Source organism: Molothrus aeneus, chromosome 20 (assembly GCF_037042795.1).
Source record: "Molothrus aeneus isolate 106 chromosome 20, BPBGC_Maene_1.0, whole genome shotgun sequence".
Taxonomy (NCBI): Eukaryota; Metazoa; Chordata; class Aves; order Passeriformes; family Icteridae; genus Molothrus; species Molothrus aeneus.
Window position 1 is genome coordinate 8010371 of NC_089665.1, and position 25873 is coordinate 8036243.

A 25873-nucleotide genomic window follows, 5' to 3' on the forward strand; every position below is an offset into this window, starting at 1 on the left:
AAGCAAACAAAGTTATCCCACTTTTCTAGAGGGAGTTATTACCAAGCTCTCAGAATTTCCAGCTAAATCATCAGTTCCTGCAATGGGCACAGATTTATATTTATTTCCCACAGATGGGGAGGTTCAGCTTGGCAGTGACTCCAACTCAGGAGTGTTTGTCCTTTAGGACCAGCACCTTTCTGTTCCTACTGCTGACACCTCCACTGAGGAGAAGCATGGCCCTGCAATAAATGATCTTTATTTGGGCTGTTTTGTGGAGGTTCTGCTCACCTTTAGTTTGAAATTTGTGCAATTATTTCACACTGAACAGGGTTAGAAGCAGCACATGGCTCCTGGGCTGTTTTTGAGGCTTGCAGGGGGTAAAAATCTGTCTTCTCACAGTTATTAATTACATTAATTTGTGTCTACATTTAATAGGAGATGATCAGGTTGGACAACTGTATATAAATATATAAATATAACCCCCAGCTCCCAATAACCACAGTGGAACTGGAGCAAAAGAAATGGAGGCTGTTGATGTGTTCCCCTCCCATTAGAGGGTGGCAGCTGTAATTAACAGTGACTGCAAATGTGTGTGGATGGAGATTGCAGGAAGGGGTGAGCAGGGCTCAGCTTCCCTGGGAGGTGAGAAGGGGTCCATGAACATGTGGAAAAACAAAACACAATCTCAGTATTGTCAGCATTTCCATCCCTGAGATGCAAATGGTCGAGTCAGCCATGAAAACTGAGCTGCTTTTCAAACTCCAGTAATTCCTGAATTATTGAGAAAAAAACCACACACCCTGCCTGGAAACCTTGGAGCCACACATCCTGCTGTTCATGTGCCCTCTGCCACAGCTGCACTGGAGTGTGAATATCCCCTGTCCTAATTAAACACCAATGTTAATCCCTTCTGAGGCAGTTTTTAATGGGGTCTGTGGCAGAGCAGGGCCCACAAGAGGGGTCCCACACCATGGGTGGGGCTGCTGCTGTTCCCCTGGCCCCAGGACAGCCCCTCTCCCTCTGATGCCACTGTCCTGCTTTGCTGCTCTGCTCAAATTCATGGCACACAATCAGATTTATTTTTGTAAATAAATTTGTCCCCTGCCAGCTCATTCTGTCACTATTCTGTGGTCTGGATATCAGACTCACTCAAGGATCTTTGCTGGAGGCCTCAATACTCAAATACTCAACACTCAAACCCCCACAAGGTGTGTGCTCAGCGGGTGCTGCTGTGCTACAAAACACAGGGGATCCTGCCAAGCCCAGCCTTAAGGTATAAAGCCACTGCTCTCAGCTTCTGAGGCTTCAAGTTTTCAGAATTCCATCAACAGGAATTTTATTCCTATTGTTTTTGTTCAAAATGTTGTGGTAAATCTTCCAAATTAAAAAAAAATTCCATTAAAAATCCCAGGCAAGCTGGGGGTCAGGCAGTGTTTTGGGTATTTGAGAGCAGCTTGCAGGCTCAGAGAGAACCCTCCTGCAGTGAAAAATGCTTCTTACAAGTCTCCCTGTCTGCTCCACTGGGCACAGGCATGGATTTACCAGGCCTGGGGAGGAAGAGGATTCCATTGATGTTGCCAGAGTCAGCACAGGCACCCTGGCTCTCCTTGATGTGGTTCTAGGGCTCTGAAGTGCTTCCCATCAGCCACACCATGCAGGCTGGGATTCCTTCTCACCCTGGAATAGCTTCCACAGAGGAAATAGGGATCCAGTTTCTCCCACAGCACATGTTAATCTTCAAAACACGTGGTGGGGAGCATTTATTTCTCTAGGAAGGAGGAAAAATCAACCAGCTGAGCTCACTGGACTGCTCTCCTCCTGCTGTGCTGGTGATGCTGTGGCTCCATCTCCATCTGAAACATTCCCTGTTCCTGTGGGCAGGGCAGGAGACGCCAACACTCACAGCATCATCGAGGTTTTTCAGGCTCCATCATCACCCAGAGCTGTGTTCCTCACTCATTGCTGTAATCAGCCTCTAAAATCAACATTTTAGTCACCTGGATGTTGGTATGGAAGGTGGAATTGCCGTGTCAGGCAGCAGGAGCAGCTCCCAGTTCCAGGAACTGGAGGAAGTGTCTGAGTCACTGGGCCAGAAGGAGCAGTTTCCAGCCATGTCACCAGGTCCAGGCCACTTCTGTCCAAGCTGACAGAGGAGGTTTAAGCCAGGCAGTTCCTCTTTTTCCAGAGAAGAATGTGGATAATGACCCACCAGGGAGAAGGGAGCTCCTGTCAGAGGGGGAAAGCCTGGAGGGCTTTAGGGGCAAAGAAGAACACACAAGGAACACAACATCCCTCATGACAGGAGTTTAGGGCTGGAAATGGGAGAAGTTTTCTCTAGAGGATGAATGCAGGAACAGATAGAAACAGCTGGTTTTGAAATATGCACAGGATAACTGAAAACTGAGAGAGGAGATGATTTGCATAATGAAAGAGGTTTTAATTAGAATAATGGGTTGAAACTGAGGCAGGGAAAATGTATCCTGGAAAGATGCTGGGGCACATATGATACATGTCTGCCCAAAGAATTCCCTTTGGAATCACTGGAAGTTTCAAACACCAGATTTATCCCGTGCCCTCCTGACTGCAGCAACGAGGGACCTGCAGGTTTTGGTGCTCTTGTTTTGGGGACCCAAAGCATCTGAGGGTTTATTTCAACTGGAAGATGTTCACCTTCAATTCTGCATTTATTTATTCATCAGAAAGAACTTGACAAAAAGTGGAAGGGGCCTGCAGGGACTTCAGTTTGTCACAGCTCCTGAGCTGCAGCTGATACAAATTTCAGCTCTCAGTTTAAGGCCTGATAGTGGGTGAATTTTTGCTCCCCTCCTGTGTTTTACAGGTCTAAACAGATCTTTGGAGAGGGAATGGAAATGAACCATTCCCCAGATTTAGATGGATGGGACAGATAAAAATATCCCCATTCTAAGAAGGGAGGTTTGATGTTTTAAAAAAATCAAATGACTGAACCATTAGTTCAACCTGAATTTCTTAGAACATGAAAGTTCCTCCCCAGTTTTGGTGCTCACCCTCCAAAAACTACTTGAGTCAAGCAGTGGCAGCACAAACCTGAGCCAAAAAAAATGCAGCATTTAGGTGGGGCCCTGCTTTCCTCACTGTGCATTCCTTGAGGCATTTTCATGTTGCCTCATTCCCCAGCGCTGCTCAGCGTTACCAGAAACTCTGCACCACAACTGAAGAGTCCCAAACTCAGCCTGAAACAGCTGCAGAACACCCTGACCTAGTTGGGAGAGTGAGACTCAGCAGCCAACAGAGGTCTGTGCCTTGGGAGACCTCTCTGAGCTGGGATGTGTCACACAGGAGGCCTGGCTCCCTCAGCCAAGAGCCAACTGCAGGAAAATTGCCTCTCTCCTGCTCCTAAAACTGATTTTATTTTTTACTCCAAAGGTTTTATGGCCTGGTGAGCCTCCCCTCTGTGTGCCCAGCCTGTAACCCACAGCACCAGCAGCAGGATATGCTCACAGGACAGGGACAAGAGGAGCAGCCACCACCCTGCACATCTGGACCTGCACATCTGTCCAGTGAGGGCTGAAAAGGACTCTGTAGGTTTGGGCTTTGCCTCAGGAGTGGCAGGGGACACTGAGAACAGCACAAATGCAGGAAAACACACTGGGAAAAAGTAACAAATCCATTCTTGCCATTGCTTATCATGATCTCATGCTTAGGTAGGCCTGACACTTTGCCAAGAGAAGGGAGAACTGTGGCCTGAAGTCAAATATTAATGCCACTAAACATAAAGTGGGGTTTTACTGCACTTATTTCAACTTAATCATTACTGAGCCCATGCCTGCATAGGGAATAGGCCACAGATGTGGGAATCAGCTGCAGGTGGGAGTGAGCACTCTGTCAGGTGGGGAGAGGGTATAATAAGGGGGGAAGGGAGGTGGCTTTGGGCTTTTTGGCTGGAGGCTGAGATACAGGCTCTTGCTCTTGCTCTTGCTCTTGCTCTTGCTCTTGCTCTTGCTCTTGCTCTTGCTCTTGCTCTTGCTCTTGCTCTTGCTCTTGCTCTTGCTCTTGCTCTTGCTCTTGCTCTTGCTCTTGCTCTTGCTCTTGCTCTTGCTCTTGCTCTTGCTCTTGCTCTTGCTCTTGCTCTTGCTCTTGCTCTTGCTCTTGCTCTTTGTACTGTGGAAGAGAAATAGAAAATAATTAGGATAACAATTTTTTTTTTTGCCCAAGAAGAAAGAACAAACTACACAGTGCCATAGTTGCAGGGAATATATTTGTGATGGAGGCTCCAGCATCCCTTCTCCATCCCCTCGTGCATGGGACTGTTCTTTTCTGGCAGGGATCTTTGGGAATCAGATCTCCAGTGCAAAAATGCATCCCAGCATTGCTAAAGAGGCTGACTTGTCCCTGCAGCCAGACTGCACCAACTGGTAAGTGATGTCCCTGGAGTGGATTTTCCTGGAATGACTTCCCACAGGGCTGTCTCCTGGTAGGTGACAGTCACACACTTGCAGGCTAATTCATTTTCCTGTTGCTCAGCTGCATAAAGCAGCCTCTTATCTTGCAATTTATGAGCATCATGTATAAATATTTGCAAGTGCTACTCGGTTGTCTGGAGAGGTGTGAAAAGCTCTTTGTGTAGCAGCACACAGAGGTGATCCCAGGACAAGTTTAACTCTGAGGGGAGGGGTGAGGAGAGCACAGTGAAAAACCATGGGAGACTCCTGTGAATCAATTAAACACTATGCTCAGGGCAACTGGGCTGCTACTGGTATGCTCAGTGTTTTAATTCTCATATTTTGGCTTATTTCTAAGGCACTTGAGGAATGGAATAATTGTAAAAAAATAATTTACAATTATTCTTGATGCTACCCAAGGTCTAACATGCATTTAGAGAGTGGCTTTTCCCCTAAGTGACTCTGTTGGGGTACTGAAAATCGTAGAATTAAATCTAAAATCTGAATAACTTCTAATGAGCTTGCCTGGGATGGTGTCCTGTATCAGCAGAAGAGCAAATGCTGCTCTGACTTGCTGATGTCAGATGGAAGATCTCCAAATGTTCATTCCCTCCCATCTGGGCTTTCCTTCATCTTGTTCATTTTGGTTTCTACTGAGTCTAACACTTGCTAGGAAAACAAAATAATGCTACACAGGGCTTCTGCTGCTTATTTGTGCTGCACAGACTGTCCAAAGCTGGAATTTTCAAGTAATTTTTTAATAGGAGATGCATGTTATTAATGTTCTTGACCCTTCTGGCATCTCTTCAGTAGCTGGAGCAGCTGGTGACTACTGTAAAACTCTATAAAATGGTCATGACAGAGCCTCTTGCAAAAGCCTCCACGGCTCCTGAAAAATGCTGCCCTTGTCAGAAACATCAGGGTGGAGCAGGGAACAAAAAGGCTGAGCAGGTTAATGATTAAAACTGGAAGAAAATGTTTGCACAGATGTGACTGGCTGTAGCTCTGCCTCTCATTTCCTGCCCCTCAAGTCTGTCCTCACAAGCAGCCCAGCTCAGGCTCACAGCACCCCAAAGTTCTGTTTGCAGGGAGATCAGCCAGAGCCAGGCAGGGCTCCTGCTCCCCAAATCTGAGAGGAAAGGTCACACTGGGGTTCAGGGGGTCAAGGCTGCCCTGCCAGTGCAAGGAGCAGCTGCTCACAGGCAGGATGGAGTGGAGCTGCTGTGAGCTGCTCACAGCTCCTGCAGTCCCTGCACCTTTCCTGGGCACGTTGGGAGCAGGGCTCTGCCTCTCTTGCTGCAGCTTGTCCTGGTTTTTCCTCTCTGGATAACTGCCACAACATTATAAATAGACCTTGCTGCTAGGTGCTGTGTTCTGCTAAACCCCACAGATCTGGGGGCTTTCAGATATAGCTGCTTTCCAAATTCAAACTCCTGCTTGCTGCCAAATTCATTTTCCCTCCTTAGCAAAAGGATTTCTCTTACTGTGGTTGATCAGAGGTAAAGCAAGAGTCCTCAAATGCACCTTCACCCAGATTTCAGGTGGCTTTGCCTCTTTCCACCCTCAGAATGATTTCAATTAAACAGTTCCTTGCAGTTTGTGTTGAGAACCAAGCTGGTGCAGTCCCAGGCAGGAGGGAAAGGCAGGATCCAGTCCTTATTCCAGGTTCTTACACTAAAAGACCATTAAAGCAGCTGCCTCTGGGTTGTCACAGCTGAGCTCAGGCATTTGGCAAGATGTGAACAACATCTCCTGGCACAGGGTTTGGAGCAGAGCAGGAATCTGTCAGGCAGAGCTGGATGTGTGCTCAGCCCCTCCAAGCAAAGGGATCCCTGGTGCCAAAGCCAACCAGCCCAGGCACAGCCCCTCTCCCCATGCAGCTCCTGGGAGCTGATTCATGAGCAGGAGCTGTGCAGTGCTCCTGGCATTTCACACAAGGTCTGAGGCAAATGTAACACCCAGCAGACCTGGTTTTAAAGATAATTTATGAACAGGAGGAGCTTACCTTAAGTGTGTAGATTAATGCCATAGTCTTTGGATTAAAATTTCTATGTTATAGTATCCAAAGGTATTTTTGTTTTACTTCCAAATTTTGACCTACCTCCCAACAAAAAACACCACCCAAACTTGACTTCTTTTTGCCCTTGTCTACAGCTGAAAAAAGATTCCTGTTTTGCTGCCTACATAGTTATTCTTAAACTCCTATCTAATAATTAACTCAAGACCAGCAGCTGTAAATACACCTTGCAGGTCTGACTGCAAAGACATGGGAGTTTTTCACATCCTATTACTGGTGACAATGCAAAGATTCTATAAAAAGAGCAGAGGAACTCATGGTCACTCTTCTGGTATGTCCCAGACAAGAATTCTGCATTCACCATTGCTCAACAGCTCCAAAGTAGAAAAGCTGAGAAAAGCCATCCTGTGACAGGGATGTGAAACCCACCTGTTGTTCCCACAGTCCCTGTGGGGACAAATTCATTAAAAACTTTTACAGGGAGGGATGAATTTAAACCCACCCATCACGTTTTCCCTGACAGCACTGTGCAATTACAAGATTTTCTAATGTATGTAAAACTTTGAAGTAACAGCAAAAATTTTTGCTTGCTGGAGCACTTAGAATCATTTCCTTGTTTTTGCTTTCTGCCTCCTGAGTAGGTCCATGCTATGTAATAAACTGAGCATGACATAAAGGTGTCATTTACAACCCAAATGCAGCTGCACAACCATTTTCCTTTGCAAAACCCGTGTAAACTGCAGAGCAGCAATCACCTGAGATACTCCACTGCTGCCATGAAGTCACCTGTGAGCAACCCAGCTTTAGCAACACCCCAGTGTGTAATTACTGCCTGTGTGTCATCCCACTTTAGCAGCTCTGAAGTCAGGAGTTGTTGCCTGGCCAGTTTCTCCCTGTTCCCTAATTTCAGATGGAGCAAACTCGGCGCGGCCGCGGCTCCTCGGCGCTGTCCCGGCTCTGCTCCCCAGCTGAGCACACCAGATGCCTGGAGCAGGGTGCTTTTGTGTTTTTGGGATAGTCTGGAGCCTGAGTGTGGTTCTGCTCCTTTGGCAGATGAGTTTTGGATGTTGTCAGTGGGGCCCTGCTTTGGTTTTCGCCACCCGGATCCGTCCACGACGACATGGAGGTGCTGTGAGCAGGGTGAGTGCTCCAGGGGTGTTTGGGGGTGAAATCTTCCAGAGACAGAACCCATCCTTCACACTGAGAATGTGTTCCTGTTGTGCTTCTTTCTGTTCTTCTAGTCTGTAAATGGCTCTCCTGAGCTGGGCTATTTCCTTGGGCATTCAGGAGTGAAGAAGGACAGGCCTGATTTAATTTGTGTTTGTCAGCCTGGAACACTGTTGCGCTTCCTAAGTCCTGTGCCAAGGGGATCCAAAATGTAATATCAGAACTTTAATACATTCATCATCCTCCAGCAAAAGTTTCAGCTACTGTAGTGACCACTGAAAGTCAAATATACGGTATAGAATAAGTTATTTCAACTCAGAATCCCCCCCCTTTTTTTTTTTATTTCAGAAATAGGCAGGTAAATAATCTCAAATCATTTTTCCTCAGGGAAAAATGTTGCTTTTCAGAGATTTAAAAAAAATTCTGTTAGGAAAAACTTTCATAGGAAAGTGAAAATTTCTCACCATGAAGAGCTTTCTTGGTAGCACCTGAAGTCTATGAATGACCCTCAAAATTTTCAAACCTTACAGGAAGATGAAACTCTTCCTACCAAGTGCAGCTTTCTGCTGATATGACTGATCATAAATAATGCAGAAAAGTCAGAATGAAGCTTTATCAGCTTTCCCCTCGGGGAGGGGGTTTATTTTTTATGGGCCAGTAAGAATTAGTTTGTAGTGCCATGGTCTGTTCCGAGCAGCCTGTGAATGAAAGAGCTCTTGGAAGGCACTTCCCCTCCTCTGCCCCCAGGGAAGGGGAGACCTTTGTGCCACATCACAGCTGAGTCTTTCTTCTGATTTGTAGGATTCTCTCTTTAGCCACGTCCTATGAACTGTTACTGAGCTATAAAGATACAGATATGTGTGATTTTTCTTGTTCTCAGATAAGCAGAAGGTGAGTCTGTGATAATGTGTAGCAATGGCAGAATGCCATTCACCATCACAAACAAATTCCCTTTTCTTACCCCCAGCACACTGGAGGTCAGATACCAACTCCTCAGATCCCTTTCAAAGTAATTCTTGATACTATAAATCAATGCAGGGGTTTTGTCTTGCTGGCCACTTCAAATAAGCCACTTCTCTGGTGGCCTGGAAGTGACAATTAAGGAGATAATGGGAGTAGAAAATAGTTACAACCAAAGACAACACTCTGTATCAGGTTACATAAGCTACACTGCTTAGATCTGACACTTTTCAGGCTGCTGCACTATTTTTCTCTTTCTGTCAGAGTTTCCAGAAAATGATAGTGCCCTGGAAGCTGCTGTTGAAAGCCCAGCTTAGTTTTCATCTCAGCACACAATTAATTGTGATTAAAAATGAGGCAGACGCTGCCTCAGCACTGTAGCAAGGTACTTCTGCTCTGGTGCCTGCAGTTATTTACTTGGCAGGCTGATTAAAATCTCATTTTAAATAGACTTTTTGGCTGGGATGCAGTCACATCTCTGTGCTTTTGAAAGTGTAGTCCCTCTGTACTTAAGGAAATCTGTCCTCTTTTTCCTTCCCAAACTGCTTCCTTACCTCACTGGTGCTTCAGCAGTCCTTCACCATCCAACACCACTCCAGGGCTATATGTGGTTATTTCCCACCTCTCCTCAGAGGTGCAGCCTGTTCTCGAGTCACTGCTAAAATCTCTGTGCTGAAAACCAACTGCAAATGGGGCTTGGAGCTGCTGCCCTTGCAGGGAGGTGTTGCCATCTCTGAGCAGCTCCAGCATCACTCACAAACAGGAGGAATTTAGGAATTTAACTTGATCTTTATTCCTCCAGCTCTTCATTCTGCTCTCTCACCCCTCTGACTTCACACCCCACCCAGCTGAGCCCTTCTCAACTTGGCAGCTTCTTTTGTTGGCTTTTGGACTTTTAAAATCTGTTCCCACCTATTCTCCTCCTTTAAAGTCACTTCTTTTGTAAGGCTATTTATTGTCCATCCCCACCATGGTCCCCTTTTATTTGATTTATGTCAAGACTCCCATTTGCCTCTTCCTTGGGGTGGGAGGTGTCTTTCCCCACACTCTGCTTTGTATTCTTGAAGTACTTGGTGAGAAGTGAATAGCAGAATTATTTATGAACTAAGCAGGACAACAGTCATTTGTTTTAGCTGTGTTTAGACTAAATGTTTATCAGTGTGTTCAGTGACACAACATGTCCTGAGGACTACGTGAGTGGCATTTCCAGTGGCACAGACAAACCCCCTCTTCCCATCTCCCCTGTGTCATCTCCAAACTCAGCTCTTCTCTGCATTTACCAGAAGCTGTGGTGTACTTTGTATGCAAGTAAAAATATTTGTCCCTTTATAAATTATTCCTATGAAAGCTGTGACATGAATTCTTAGGGAACTCATCCAAACTAGGAATGTTTCCTAGTGTGAACACACCTGCCAATGGTAGAAAACACAATAAAAATTTATTTTCATGCCTGTTTCTTCAGCCAGTCTTTGGAAGGTAAGGAGTCCTTTCCAATATTTCAAGTTCCTGTTCCACAGAGTGCCAAGAGATTACAGCTGCACTTAGGAGTGTTTGGACCCTGTAAATTCTCAGCTCTCTGTACTTGGGATTGAAAATTGTCATAATTAAACATTTGTTGTTTATGCATTAATAGACTTTCACTCCAATAGCAGTGTATTTGATATTCTTGGCTCTTCTCTCACACCAGGTGTCATGTCTTTTCAAACACTCTGAACAATCTGCTTTCCGTATCTTGATACTCCCAGAATGAAGGGATCCTGGTGCTAAGGCACACTGACAGCACTGTGACAGGAGCAGAAAATTTGTGTGTGTACATTTGTCACATCAAGGAAAGTGGAGTAGGAGGGGGGAAAATGTGTGGTTGATTTTGTTCAAACTTTGCAGGCAAATTATTTTTACCATTTGTCCTTGGGTATGGAGGCCACTCCCTTGATTTCCTTGGGAATGGATCTCTGACCTCATAAATCTTCCTGGGTCTACCTTCAGTGAATTTTAATGTATCCTGAATTCACCTTCTTGCTTTCAAATTATCCTGGGCCATTTAAAATGATGCCCTTGAGTACTAGATTGAGAAACAGGGAGATAGTTATTCATTATTCCTTACAGAATTCATGCTGTGGGTGTTCCTAGGCAGGTAACTGCATCAGGATCCTTTTGTGTCATGTGCTGGTGGTCATTCCCTCCAGCAGAATCAAGGGGATTTTTTCTTTTTCCTGAAGAAATGTTGGGAAATCACCAGGACACAAATCCTGGATGTTATCCGTGTGATAATTTAGCTAAGCTCACCTTGGGCATCATTTTCAGTCTGCTGCTTCTGCTATTCCAATGCAATGAAAACTTACAGGGATTTTTCTTTGTTCTTTTCACATCTGGAACCTTCCTTTATCTGTTTGCTGTTGCACAGATCTTCCTGGGATTTGCCACTTTTCTGAAATTATCTTGGTCAAGAGCAGACTGCTCAGATAACTGAAAAGATGCCCAATTTTAAGGCTACTTATAAAAGTCATCTCTCTTTTTCTCTAAATAACACACACTGTCACTGACAGGCTCCTTTCAGTTTAATTTAGGCACAGCCTTGAATTTATGGTTCTCCTGTACCACTTTTAATGGCACTTGTCATAGACTGAAATTTAATGAGTCATGTGTGGAACCCTCCAGATTTGACACATGAAATGGTGGAGGTGTGTCCTTAACAGCTGAAAAATGAGAAACTTGGGAGAAAAACGAATCAATATTTGTGTGTTTACATATGAAGAAACTGTAAACGGGTAATTTGGTCACCACACTTCCTTCAAAGGAACAGAAGTCAAGTAACTGATGTTTCTCTACTGCAGAAACATGATTAAAGATAACAACGAAATTCTTCCACTAATGGGCAAGAAAACAAACCCACCTGGAAATCCCCCTGCAAACCAGCAAGAGAAAAAGGTGACTGAAGGCACTCCCACCAAGAAAAGGTAGGACTCAGCTCAGTCTGAACCACTGAAACTCCCTACTTTATCTCCTTTGGGGGATCTTTGCACTGAAACACCACCAACACCTTTGTTCTATGTAACCTCCCAAGAATCTGATCTAACGATGGTTAATGTTTGGTATAAAGTGATCTTTTCAAAAGATCACATGGAAGAACACGCCAGGTTTTATGTAAGAGATCCTGGCCTGAAAAAAGGGAGCATTTCAAACTTAATCTGTCACATTTCCATGTGAGGCTATGGAGAGACAGAGGGCAGGGAGAGCAAGAGTTTTGAAAAATCCTATCACAAACAGGAAACCTAAATTCACTCTCTTTTTCATTAGTCTGGTTAATGAGACTTTTTTGCTGTTTTATAAAATATTCACTTTCATTCATAATTGATATTAGAGAATTAATAAAGGGATTGAGGGTTTGTATTTAATATGAATGGGGAAATATGAGCTGTAATTCCTGCCTGAAACTATGGAGTCAACTAAGTTACTGTAGAGTGAGGATGAATTTTTATTCATAAACTTTTCATTCTGAATAATTACTGGTTATTATGGCAATTTCTGAAACTCTGAAGGCCTGGCCAATTGTGGCTGTTCTGACATTTATAGTTCTCAATAATCAGAGGAATCACTTTTCACAGGAATGGTGCCATTAGTTATTTGAGATCCACTGCCTGGGTGGTCCAATTTCTCTTTCTGTCATTAAATTCAAGAAGAGAAGCTCTTTGGTGGCATATGGGGGAGAGACAAAGTGTCTGAACAGCTCATGATACACCCAGCACTTCAAAAAGGGGCAATTCCCTGGCAGATTGTGGAGTTTATAGGAACATTGCCAAAGCCAAGCCCTCAATTACTGAGCCCCAATCTCACACTCCTTGTGGCCTCAGGAGCAGGAACCCTGGGGTTTTTCCCACCTCTCAAGCCAGAGATCAGGGTGTGGCTGGCAGCATTCCTGCAACACACAGCACCCACATCACGTGGATTTTAATGAGGGCTTTAACATATCCTCTTAATTAAATGTTCCAATGCTGCTCCATGCTGTTCCTTCAAAACTCTCCCTCCCCTGCCCCAGCAGAGCTGCTGCACTCCCAGGGGTGGCATTTTCACTCTCAGTATTCACTTTCTGCCAGACAGTGGCATTCCCTGCTGGAATCCCCTGGAATTGGGGTGTTCTGGGGCTGGAATTAAGCGCAGGAAATGCGAGGGGAGGGTGGGGAGGAGGCTGCCAGAGCTGCTGATGGCTGTGGGCAGAGCACCCGGCCACGTCAGCACCGGGCTATTTGATGGCACCCTGCTTTGCACGGTGGCTTTGGGGTGTCATCTCCCTCCCATGACATGCCCAGGTAAGCCCCAAGCCAGGACAGGTGAGGTCTGTCAGCCCCACGAGCAGGGTTCCCTTCCCAGCTGTTGCACAGCTGTTGGGTGCCAGAATTAACACCTGGGTCATCGAGCCATTGGAAAAGGAGGTGAACTAGATAGACACTGTTGTTTGGAACTAATAGATACTGCTGATTTTAGCAAATATCAGCAGGTTATTCACTGGTGTCCTCATAATACAATTTTAAATAATACTTTTTTTTCTTTTTTTTTTCTTTTTTTTTTTTTTTTTTGCATTTTACCATCAATGCAACTACTTTATCTTCCCCAAAACATCTTGTTGGCAGTGCAGTTAGATAAGAAATGCCCTATGGACAAACCCATAAATATTAGGTGAATTGGAAAGGTTTCCCAGGTGACTACTGCAACATTTTAGAGAAGTAAGGCAGTTTGTGAACAACAGCCCTGGTGGGAGTTGCTGCTTCCAGCCCTGAAACTCCTCAGTCTGTGGGAGCTGTAGCAATGTTTTACTGAGATCCACTAAAACCAAGCCATTGATTTTTGGCTCTCAGCTCTGCAGACTTTTGAAAGGTGAAATCTTTATTTTCATATCACTTTGTCTGTGTTGTTCCAATTTTATTTCTTTTCACTATCAATATTTATATAATTATTTATAGGGAAAGCAATTAAATGTGATCCAGGGAAGGGGGACACACTCAGCCCTGGCTGGTGGAAATGCCTGATGTTGCTCAACGTGTGACCTTTCAAACTTTCTGATTTTATCACTATCACTGTTTGAAATTATCCATCCTGATGGCTCCTGGCTGCGAGAGCAGGGACTGTGATTTTAAAAAATCATTTTTGTGTGGCTGGGCAGTGACAGGAACTGGGTGCAAGGCTGGTTTAGATATTGCTGCTCACACATGTCAGGATCTGATGCCATGTGTTCCAAAAATACCTTGGGAATTTTGCCCATCTGCCAGCCTGGAAGAGCTGGGCACAGGCTGGGATCCCTCAGGGAAAGCAGATAAGCCTCAGCTCCAGCTCAGCTTTGATGCCAGCAGAGATAAATTATCAAGCTTGCCCTTGGTAGTTCTTTTCTTGGTTTAAGGTTGGGCTTGCCTTTTATCATTGATATTTCTTTAAATGCACTGTCTTCAACAGTTCCCACTTTTTCCTGGAGATTGATGGTTTTGAAAGCAATGCCAGTCCCAATAACACCTCTCCCCCTGTGTTTTCCAAACCCATGGATTCCAATATTCGCCCCTGGTAAGTTCCAGATGCACAAGCAATGGTCCCACTGTAAATAAATCTATTTTCTTCCAGCACCTTCCCTTTAATTCTCCTTGGGCTTCACTGCCAGGATCTCACATGATTTTTTACAGCTTTTGGTCACTTCAAAGACAGAACTTCACTGGAGATTTATCTTTGGTTTTATATACTGCTGTTGTTTCTATGAAATAAATCAGGCCTCAGAGCTGAATAAATTTAAAATCAGTATTTTTTTTTTTAATCTTAGCCTCTTATTAGAACAAACTCCATGCTCTCATTGGGTGTTTTCTGCTGTGTGAAGACCACAGCCTAATTTAGCTGTTCCCAGCTGGCTGCTGACGTCTTCCCTCTATTGCTCATTAACAATCAAACGTGGAAATGCTGAGTCTGAAATATTTAAAGCAGTCATTTATGCTGAATGAATAGAGAAAAATTATGACTGGGATGAATACATTTAATTTAAAAAAAATGTGTGGGGTGCTAACAATCAATAATTATGAATAAGTGAAATATGTCACAAATCAGGCACAGGCCCAGAATGGCCAAAGGTTTTTTGTGGCTGGGGAAGCCTGGTCAGCTTTTAGGAATTGGCTGACAGGCTGATTTTGGTTTCAGAGGAGAGGTGTCCAAATTTCCCCCTGTCATTCAGGAAATGACCTGCACATGTGCTTTGTCACCACATTACTCAGCTTTCTGCAGAGGAGACAGATGGAATGAGAATGGACTCAGAGCTCCCAGATTTATTTCAAAGACAAGGGAATACCTGCAGAGCAGTGCTGTCCATGCATCTGTTTTGCCAGTAATTAATGGCTCAGGTTCCCTAAATTATTAACCTGAGGTAGTTAATCCAATCTGAACCTTAGAGAAAACAAAAATACAAGTAAGAAACTCATTTATCTTAATTTTTCTAAGTCAGATCTGCTTTTAGGACTGTGTGGAATTATGTACAGCAATTACAAAATATCAATGCCATTGAAAATCCTTTAAATATATCACCTACACATCTATTTAGGGCCCAGTCCTCAATTTCTTTCATTCAAGTCAGCCACAAAACACTCCTGAATTGCCTCCAGTGTTCTGCGTAGTAAATCTTTAGGTAAATCTTTCATTGTGGGCTTGCAACCCCCTCACTGCTACTGATTTAGCACTTGTTTTGTGCCAGATGACAAATTAAGCATGTGAAAAAGGAGAATGCAAGCTTCAAGCATTCAGGGTGATGCATAAAAAGCAGTGATCATTAAAAAGAAAAAAAAGAAAAAAGTTCCCACGGTTTCAGGATCTGTAGTGAAATAATAAAACACAAAGCAGATTGCTTTCCTAATGTGGTCTTTTTTTAAAATATAATAAAATCCTGTGAGTCTCTTCAATTTTATCACTCACTTTAAAATCCATGTGGGAGATAAAATGATATAATTAAAAGGCCAATGTCAAATTGGACTAATTTAAGCTCTAGTGCAGATACTCTAACCTACCATTGACTGATTCTTTGTGCAATTTGCCAAAATACCTGCTAATACCTTGGCACATTTGCTTTTCTTTCTCTGCAGTGCATCTGCAAATGGGGAAGACATGGATTCCCCCCAGTCTCTTCAGGATGATGCCACTGAATACAGCCCTAACGTGGACAGCTGTGGGTGAGTGGAGACACAAATATTTCTCAATACATTTTCAATTGATTCAATCTGTGTTAGGGTAGATATTATCTATTTTTCCTGGCATGTTTTAGTAAAAAAGATCATATGTGTGCATGCCTTTCTGATCCTTTAATTATTAAATGCTGAAATAAACAACTCTAAAATCTCAATTTTCATGTTTAGTGTGAGGATTCTTTATATAAAATGGGTGTTTTTTAGATGGCAACACAGGACCCACACACCACAACCAGGCATGGAGTATTTCTGCTTGGAGGAAATATGAAATCATTCTTTTTCCAGAATAAAGGATGACCAGAAAGTGGTGTAAGATGTGAGGTTAAGAACTCTCTTCTGCTGTGAGGGCAGCCCCAGGTAACCTCAGCACTGCAGTCAGTTGTGGCAGAGCAAAGAGGTGTTCCTTAGCCTTTATTCTAGAAGAATGGATAAACTGAAAAAAACCCAACAAAATACTTGAAAAATGAGCTGTTTATAATAAAGCAGCCTCTCAACAGCCCACTTACTGCAAATGAGCAATGGGAGAAATGTTCTGAGCTATCCATGGCAGCGGGGCAAGTTCATCCAGTCTGGGCCAACAATTGTATTTGGTTTTACTCTTTTTAAAATAAAATAAACCAGGATAAATTGCAGCAGCTGTTTCATGAATAAAGGATGATCAGAATGTGGTGTAAGATGTGAGGTTAAGATCTCTCTTCTGCTGTGAGAGCAGAAGAGAGATCTTAACCTCACATGGCAGTGGGGCAGGTTTGTCTGGGGCCAGCAATTGTATTTGGTTTTACTCTTCTTAAAAAAATAAAATAAACCAGCATAAATCACAGCAGAAATTTCATGATGATTTCTTACAATTCAGTGCTACCACGTGCCAAGGGCCTGAGCTGAGGAGTGCCAGGAAGAAGCTGAAGAGGAACCTGTTCCGGGCAGTGTCTGAGGGCAACGTGGAGGAGCTGCAGCGGCTGCTGGCCGAGCTCAGGGAGCGCTCGGGCGCCTGCACCTCCCTGCCCGTGCCAGGTGAGCCCTGCAGGCACCTCTCTGATGCCTCAGCTGGGAGATTTGGTATTTTTTAGACTCTCTACTGCTTTAGTGTGCAGTTCTGAGCTTTGTGTTAGGGGATGGTGATCTCTCTGCACAGAGTAGGGAGACAAAACAATCCCTGCTCCGGCTGGGGACCAAGGACAAATGATCCAAACCTCAGGCCCAAGAGCACAAACAATGTGGGCTGAAGAGAGAAAAACAAGAAGGATGGGACTTCATAACCTAAAGCTGTAATTGGACAATTAATTCCAATATGCAAATGGAGCAGAACTGATCAAAGTGAGAGACCCTGTGAGCAGTTGTCCATTTTGTGCCCGTTTTGGTTCATCTTGGGTTCATTTTGTGCCCGTTTTGGTTCATCTTGGGTGAAGCCCTGGCTGAGCTCATGTGCTGCCCAAGGTGGATCCATGGAGGGGATCCTTTTAATAAATCCCTGCTTTATTCTTTAACTCCATGCAGCCTCTGTTCCAGGACAACCTTGACAAGGCATCAGGGAGGGGCTGCCAGCTCTTCTGGCAGCTCAGGTGCAGCCTAAACCTGGGAATGGTCTTTGTTTCCCTGGGAATGGTCTTTGTTTCCCTGGGAATGGTCTTTATTTCCCTGGGAATTTGGGAGTTATGGCACCAGGATGTCCAACAGGAACACCAAGGTTGCCTTGGTGCTCAAGAACAAAGTGAACAGGATGGAGTCATGGTTTGGCAAATAGTTTCTATTCATCCATATCCATCAGGTTTCACCCCTAATGAATAGAAGTTTAATAATAACAAGGATTTAATCTCAAAATTCACTCTTGTAGATTACCTGATGAAGAAGTTCACGGCTTCAGACACTGGCAAAACTTGTCTGATGAAAGCTCTGCTGAACATCAACCAGAACACAAATGAGATAGTGAACATGCTCCTGTCCTTTGCAGAGGAAAATGGCATTTTGGAGAGATTTATCAATGCAGCATACACAGAAGAGGCATATAAAGGTATTGCCATCTGATAGCAGTTTCAGGTATATGGTTAAACATAACCTCTATAAAATAATAATGGTTTAAATCCCTTGAACCAACTTTTATTCAGTATCATTGATGCCATCTTTTGTGAAACATCATTAATGTTTCAGAGTGTGCTTGAGACTCCTGTGTCTGCTTTTTCAGGCCAGACAGCTCTAAACATTGCCATTGAGAGGAGACAGTATGAAATCACCCAGAGCCTCATAGAGAAAGGAGCTGATGTCAATGCTCATGCCCAGGGTATTTTCTTTAATCCCAAACACAAGCATGAAGGCTTTTATTTTGGTAAGTGGAATTGAGATATTTCTCGAAAAGTTAAGAAGAATTACCCAAAACTTCCATAAAACAAGCGCTTAATCCAGTACAATCAATATAATCAAGATATTAAGATGGTTAACACAATATTTTCCATTCTGATGAAATAGAACATGACCATTGCTGCATTTTGTGATTCTGCAGGTGAGACTGCACTGGCTTTGGCAGCATGTACCAACCAGCCAGACATAATTGAGCTGTTAATGGACAATGCTAGGACCAATATTTCCTCTCAGGATTCCAGAGGAAACAACATCCTCCATGCATTAGTGACCGTGGCAGAGGACTCCAAAACACAGAATGATTTTGTGATCAGAATGTATGACATGATCCTGCTGAAAAGCAAAGACAGAAATCTGGAAACAACCAAGAATAAGGAGGGTTTGACACCGCTGCAATTAGCTGCAAAAACTGGGAAATTAGAGGTGGGTGTGATTTCAGCAGCATCTAAGAGAAACTTCTGCTCTGACACATCTCTTTCCAGGCTGGTTATGCTGTTTTGTATCAGTATTAGTGAGCTAATTTTGTTCAAAACACAAATATTTCCATTGCAGTGTTGTTTCAGTGCTTCCAGGTTTCTCTGTAACTCCCTCCCTCTGTACAAACCACACAAGCTGTTTAGAACCAGCCTTCTGTCATAGAGAAATTCTGCATTTACCACCAAACAATTTCAGAAGACTGCATGAATCAACTGCAGTGTAAGGAATTGTCAATGGCATGATTTAGAAAGTAATTAAGTTCAAGGAAGGCATAAATGAACACGTGGAAAATTGTGCTTTCATCCTTTAGAAAAATATCTCTGACAGAAAATCTGAAGGCATTAAAAACATTGAACTTTTTTCTTAGAGGTTTTTCACCTCCAGCATCCCTCACTGAATAACAAAATTGCAAATACATTAAATTGAGCAACTGTACAAATTGTTACAGATAAAAGGTGGGAGTTTGGGCAAGTGTATTTGTGTGTGTCTCCTTTCCCTGAACACACAGTGCTGACAAATCATCTGTTCCTGTTTTAGATTCTGAAGTACATCCTGAGCAGAGAGATCAGAGAGAAGCCAAACAGGAGCCTGTCAAGAAAATTCACAGACTGGGCTTATGGTCCTGTTCAGTCTTCTCTGTATGACCTGACAGAGCTGGACACCACTGTCGACAACTCAGTGCTGGAAATCATTGTCTATAATACAAATATTGGAGTAAGTTGCCCATTTTTATATCAAATATAAATTTATATTATTAAAATATAAGAAAAACATTATTATAATAAAATATTAAATTATTAAATAGATAAGAATACTATAATATAATAACTAATATAATAATAAACTATTATAGTTATATTAAAAATACAAATTTTTTTCTAGCAGTATCCCCATATTAGAATTGTCAGCCTTGCACATAACTGAATTTCTTGTGAACAGTAATTTTTGGTTCTCAGTTTTTGTATCAGGAACAAGATAAATTTTATGTTGCTGCATAATGTCAGCTGTAAGCAAATATGCATTCAGCTCCTGCAACACAGGTTAGTTGTTTTGGGAGAGTCTTTTCCACCCCAGAGAGGTCTGGCACATCCCTGAGCACAGAGGTGTTTCTAGAGCAGCAAGGATAGCATGGAATGAAATACACAAAATTCACACCTAAAATTCAGTTTCCTTGCAGGCAGTGAGTTGAAATATTTAAATTTTTTATTTCTTTAATTTCCCTCCTCAGAATCGTCATGAAATGCTGACTTTGGAGCCTCTGAACTCACTGCTGAGGATGAAATGGAAGAAGTTTGCAAGGCACATGTTCTTCATGTCCTGCTGTTTTTATTTCCTGTACAATGTGACATTAACACTGGTTTCCTACCACAGGCCTAATGAAAATGAAGTGAGTACAGCAGCTGAACCTCACCAAATTTTACTGACTTCAAAGGCAATAGTATTTCCTGACTTGTGTTTAAAATGCTAAAACAAGGCCAGATATTGGAATATCTGGGTATAGAGAGACCATGTTCTCCCACATCAGTGTGGGAGCATCAGATCTGCATTTTGTGGAAGTGACCTAAAATACAAATAAATGATACAAAGACTGTGAAATTTCTGACGGTGAGAAGAGGGGATTTTGGGTTTCCTTCAAGAAAGAAACTTCTGATATTTCAAACATCACTTTTAGGGGGTTGATTGTGTAAATACATCAAGAAAATTTTCCCTGGAAGGGAAGAAATTGAGAACCCAGAGAGGTACAGGTGGGAGGGTTTCTGCTGCTTTTCCTTTCACATTTCAGGGATGGATCTGAGATTTTCCTTCTGGATTTGCTCTGCAGGCTCCTCCTTATCCCCTGGCTCTGACCCGAGGAGTGGGGTGGCTGCAGCTGTCAGGACAGGTGATGGTTATGTTAGGAGCAATATTTTTAGCCATAAAAGAGGTGAGATTTTTTTTTTTTTTTGGTAACAAATATACAGCTAATTTGTAAAGAACTTCCCTAAATTTATGAATATGCTGCTGCTGATATTGACAATACACATGGAGTGTCTTTGATATGTGTAATTTGCAAATCTTTGGCACAATCATTTATTCAGAACAACCCTGGTTATGTATTTGATTACAACTGTGAAACAAATATAAGGATGTTTGCTTTTCAAATTGTCAATGCAGAGATCTGATATTTGTATAATATCAGTATTGTCAAATGATTTGCTTTAAGAAAAAAGAATTGCAAGTTGTAATGAAAAAAATTCCCATGGTATTACTTTGCCATGTAAGTAATTAAAAACAATAACTTAAATTGTGCCAGAGATGACAGAATTTTAACCTTTGGATTTACAGATATTAAAAATATCTGTAATATAAATTACAGAATGTACAGATCCCTATAAAAATTAATTCTAGAAGTTACTATGTCTTATCAGTAGACAGATTAGTTAAGAATACCAGTTAAATTATTTTGAAAAATAGATGCTGAGGTCTGTTTTCTCTTCACATTTTCTGGTTCTGCCTGCACAGAGTGTGGCCATCTTCCTGCTCAGGCCCTCAGACCTGCAGTCCATCCTCTCTGATGCCTGGTTCCACTTTGCATTGTAAGTCTGACATATATATTTTTTTTTTCTACTATATATCAAATTCTCTATCTCATGGTCACAGAGAATATGCTCCTGTAGCAGATACTCACTTTCCCCCCTCGAAATTATCAGTTTTAGAGGGATGGATGTAGGTTTGCCTGCAGTTTTTCTGTAACACAAACTCTTGGCAGCACTGTCAGTGACAATACCAGGGTTGATGTGCATGGAGTGGATTTTCCCCTCCTGCCAGTGTCTTCCCTGTTTGTGGAAAATCTCTAATGATTCTATCAATTCATTAAGCTAAAGCTACAATTAAATGGCTTCTGAGATATTGTAAGGATTTTTATAATTCTGTCAGCATTATCTGAATTGAGCAGCTGTTTGGGGAGAATAGTTTACCTAAATTAAGTTTAATAAATATAATCCTTATATGTTAATACACTTATACTGCTTGCACTGACCTATTTTATCATTAATGTATAATACCAATTTCATGGGGAGAATAAAAAGCTGCATGAAATTACAAATTAAGCCTAAAGAGCAAAATCTTGTTTTCGTATTTTGCCATTCTGTTGTTGGTTTTGTGCTAGTAATTTCTCTTTTACGTATATGTTTGTTTTTTAACAGTTTTATACAAGCTTTGCTTGTGATCTTCTCTGTCTTTTTGTACTTGTTTTCCTACAAAGAACACCTGGTGTGTCTTGTTTTGGCAATGGCCCTTGGCTGGGCCAATATGCTCTATTTCACCAGAGGTTTCCAGTCCATGGGCATTTACAGTGTGATGATTCAAAAGGCAAGTTTTTCTTTTCTTTTACCTGCCTGATGATACTCCATTGTTCTACAAGCCAAATCAAGTATATTTAGCAGTTATATGTATTTTATAGTTCATTTTGAAATGCCTTATTTCCAGATTTTATGCATTATTTCAGCAGAACACAATATTTGTTCTTCTTCAACAGTAGGAACTTGTTTGTGCCTTAATATTGACATTTTTATTACATTAAATATATGAGTAGCTTGTGTTTTTTCCAGCTCATGTAGTTCTACAATTTAATTGCATCATAATCTGCAATGTCTGTATTGTACAGAATTAGTCACTCTCAGAGAGCACAGCAGGCTTGAGATAAAAAATCAGACCTTTGGGTTTGTTTGCTCAAGCAGAGCAGTCTGATGCTTCAGTGTGTGCCTCACCTGTATCCCTGCAGAATTCAGAAGCACAAAGCTAGTTCTCAATTTTAATTTCTGTCAACTGTTTCATTCCATTTTCAGGTCATCCTGCAAGATGTGATCAAGTTTTTAGTTGTGTACATCGTGTTTCTGCTGGGATTTGGTGTAGGTAAATATTACTGGAGAAAAGCACTGATGCTCTGTGTGGGTGAAAAATTTAGCATTATTATGAATAAGAATCCTGTTTGCATGAGAGCTGATGTTGGGGTTTCTTCTGGATGTTAAGTTCAGGTGTGAACAGATTTGCCTTAATCTCAAATCCCTGGAATCTCATTTGGATGTGGGCTCCTTCTGCCTCCTGGAGCTGTCACCTGGCTGCTCCGTGTGGCTGGGCAGCTCTGGCTCTCTTCAGCAGTTAGAATTCTTTGGGATGAAATTCCTGTTTTCCTAAATAATGATTGTGACTGAAACTTCCCTGTGCTTCCTTCTCAGCTCTGGCTGCCCTGATTGAGACGTGCCAGGAGGGTGGGGAGTGCCACTCCAACAGCAGCCTGGGGCCTGTGCTGATGGATCTGTTCAAGCTCACCCTGGGGCTGGGTGACCTGGAGATCCAGCAGAACTCCAAGTACCCCGTCCTGTTCCTCCTGCTCCTCATCACTTTCGTTGTGCTCACTTTTGTTCTTCTCTTGAACATGCTGATTGCATTAATGGGAGAAACTGTGGAGGATATTTCTAAGGAGAGTGAGCACATTTGGAAACTCCAGGTTTGTTTGGGAGGTGCCTGGGCTAAAACCCTCATGCTGACACAGCAGGTTAAGTGTTAAAAGATAATCCTCATTTGGTTTTGTGTGTGAATAATAGAAATAAATAGTTCCAGTGTTAGAGAATTGTAGGAACTTTGGAATTAACAATCCTGATATCATGGCTTGGATTTCCAACCCATGCACTGTCAGGACTTTCATTCCCCTGGATATATCATGGCATGATGTGTTTCACTGTTTCTCCAGGAATCTGAATCCCTGTTTGCACAAATTATCAGTGATTTTGATGTTGGCTGTGGGTGGAGGCTTGACCTGTTACAAACTGCATGCTGTGAAATCAGACCACAGCTAACCATTCTCATTTTACTATTTACTGCCAATAGAGAGCCAGGACTATTTTGGAATTTGAAAAATTCTTACCAAAATGCCTGAGGAAAAAATTCCAGCTGGGTGAACGGTGTAAAGTGGCTGAAAATGACACCAGGGTGTGTTTAAGGTAAAGCAAAGCTGGAATCATGTGCTATCAATTCTGTTCTCTTTATGCTGCTTCAAGGTTATTTCTCCTCAAAACCCTCTTTAAAATATTTCTATTATCTCTACAAATTATGCACAAAAATATAATTCTTTTTTTTTTTTCAGTTGTAACCAGTTGTTTAAATAAGGAAAATGTATAAATTTTTATGTAGGCAATCTTTGGTAAGAAAAGATTTTCATCTTCATATGTTTTGACTGTAGAAGCATCAAATCTGTTTGCAGTAAATGTCACTTTATCATAATCTCCTTTGAATGTCAGCTTAAAAGCAATCACAGTTAAGTTGATTGGTAATTGATGATTACCATATTAAAGAACTGTGCTGTTTAATGAAAAATACTTAAATATTTCAAGGCTGTACTAACAATGTGTGAAATTATGAAGGAGTCTTGGTATTTATTCTCACCTTCATATAGTGCAAAAGACTGTAGTGCCAGCAAAGCAGGTGGTCAAGTGTGACAATCCCAGGCAGGAATCCAGGGGGAAGGTCAGGGATGTAGCTAGGGGATAATTCATGCTGATAACACAATTTATGTAAATGTAAACAGGATTAATGAAGTGAAATGGACCGAGTGGAAAACCCATGTTTCATTTATTAATGAAGATCCGGGGCCAACAGGTACTGTGGAATTTTATGACACCCTATTTGTAGAATATTTTCTTTGAAATGCTTTTTGATACAGTTTTATACCTTTAAAAATATAAACTCTTATATTAAACCACATATTATTGGTAGAGAAACTAATGGTTAATATGGCAGTGGTGTTAAATTACTTTTAACGACTTGGAGAGAGGGTTGGTGACAAACAAGTTTTGTAACATATATATTGGATGACATAAATGTTGGCCAGGAAATCCAAGACATCCATCTGCTGCCAGGGCAGGAGTGTCCTGGAGAAATGGAGAAATTCTTCTCCCTCTGGGGTGAAAAATTTCTGTAGAAGATATGGTAGCAAACTGAGAGCTTGCTGTTGAAATAAATACATGTTTTTAACAAAAAAAAAAATAGGTGCAAAACTCTGATCTTGCCTATACAGTTTCTACCATATCCTGTTTTGTTTACAATGCATTTTTTTGCAGATCCAAGCAAAATTCAAGATAATTCAAGAACTAATAGCAAAAACACCCTGAATACGTTTGAAGAAATGGATGATTTGCCTGAAACCTCTGTTTAGTTGTGCTGGGCTTGACGTGTGGCTCTTCTGAAGGTTAAAAGCATCAGCAGTGGATGCTGAAAGCTTTGTGGCTCTTTTGGACAGCTGTAGCCAGCTGGAACACAAACTTTCAGTCACACAGTCTGATGGCTTGCACCCATTTATTCAGAGCAGCTGAGCTGAAATAAATGGGATTATTTCACTGGGTCAGTTCTGAGCCTCTCAAACTGTTGCTGTCCAAGTTTGCCTGATGCTCCTCAAACTTGGCTCGAGATGTTTAACTGGATAAAATAGGTCAAATGTGAGATATTTCTTCTTTTTGTGGAAAATTAAGGTCATCGAGATCCCAATCTGCTGCTTTTTGGAATCCCTAACTCATGAGAAACTCATTTTGTACACTGAAACAAAAAAGTTCTTGTTGTGGAGCAAAGCATTTCAGTTCTGAAGATGACTAAATGAAGTATGTCATTTTGAAATCACAAGGTTCTGGGTACATTTGCAGCTTTTGCATTGACTGTCAGTGTTACTGGGGGCTTGGTCCCATGAGTTGGAAAATCAGATCCCAGTGGCTTTGCCTGATCTGTTTTCCTCTGTGCAGTCCCCAGGGTGTAACTGGAGTTTATTGCTGTTTATTTATTATTGTGTGTCTGTGCCTCCCCATGAAATAACAGGCCAGAAATAGAATTCCTCATGGAGGATTTTTGCTCCAGTCACAACATTACTTTTCCTCCTTGGCCCTTCCATGCTGTTGCATCTTCCTACATAAAGAGTTACCACACTGGAAGTTCTTCTGAATTAATTTTTGCATTTAACCACTTCAGAAAAATCAGAAATCAATTTCTTCCCCAGATGAACAAAATTTCAATGCAATGCAATTCCAGACTTTATTTTTCATTCAGAGGACTCTGTAATGCATTTCTGTAGCTTTTATTTAATTACCTGTGATGACCAAGTACTATGAATTATATTATTAGAAAACTAATACTATAATTCATAGTATTATGAATTTTATTATTTATATTTTTGGTTTTCTATTTCGTGTGTATATATAAGGAGAAACATTTGTTCTGTGTGCTTTTAAATTTCAATTAACATGTATCTCCAGTGTCATGGCTTTTCATCA

General features: G+C 42.0%; 1 protein-coding gene across 1 annotated transcript; it reads left to right on the forward strand.

Moving 5' to 3' along the window:
- Positions 1-11385: 11385 nt before the first annotated feature.
- TRPV3 (transient receptor potential cation channel subfamily V member 3) lies at positions 11386-24779 on the forward strand. Its single transcript, XM_066563648.1, has 17 exons — positions 11386-11504; positions 13993-14097; positions 15648-15734; positions 16603-16760; positions 17581-17757; positions 17929-18069; positions 18244-18524; positions 19116-19292; positions 19807-19965; positions 20401-20502; positions 21081-21154; positions 21764-21929; positions 22406-22472; positions 22796-23067; positions 23448-23560; positions 24145-24215; positions 24677-24779. Exons 1-17 carry the CDS (start codon positions 11386-11388, stop codon positions 24769-24771), a joined length of 2364 nt encoding a protein of 787 aa, XP_066419745.1. The 3' UTR covers positions 24772-24779.
- Positions 24780-25873: the final 1094 nt, after the last annotated feature.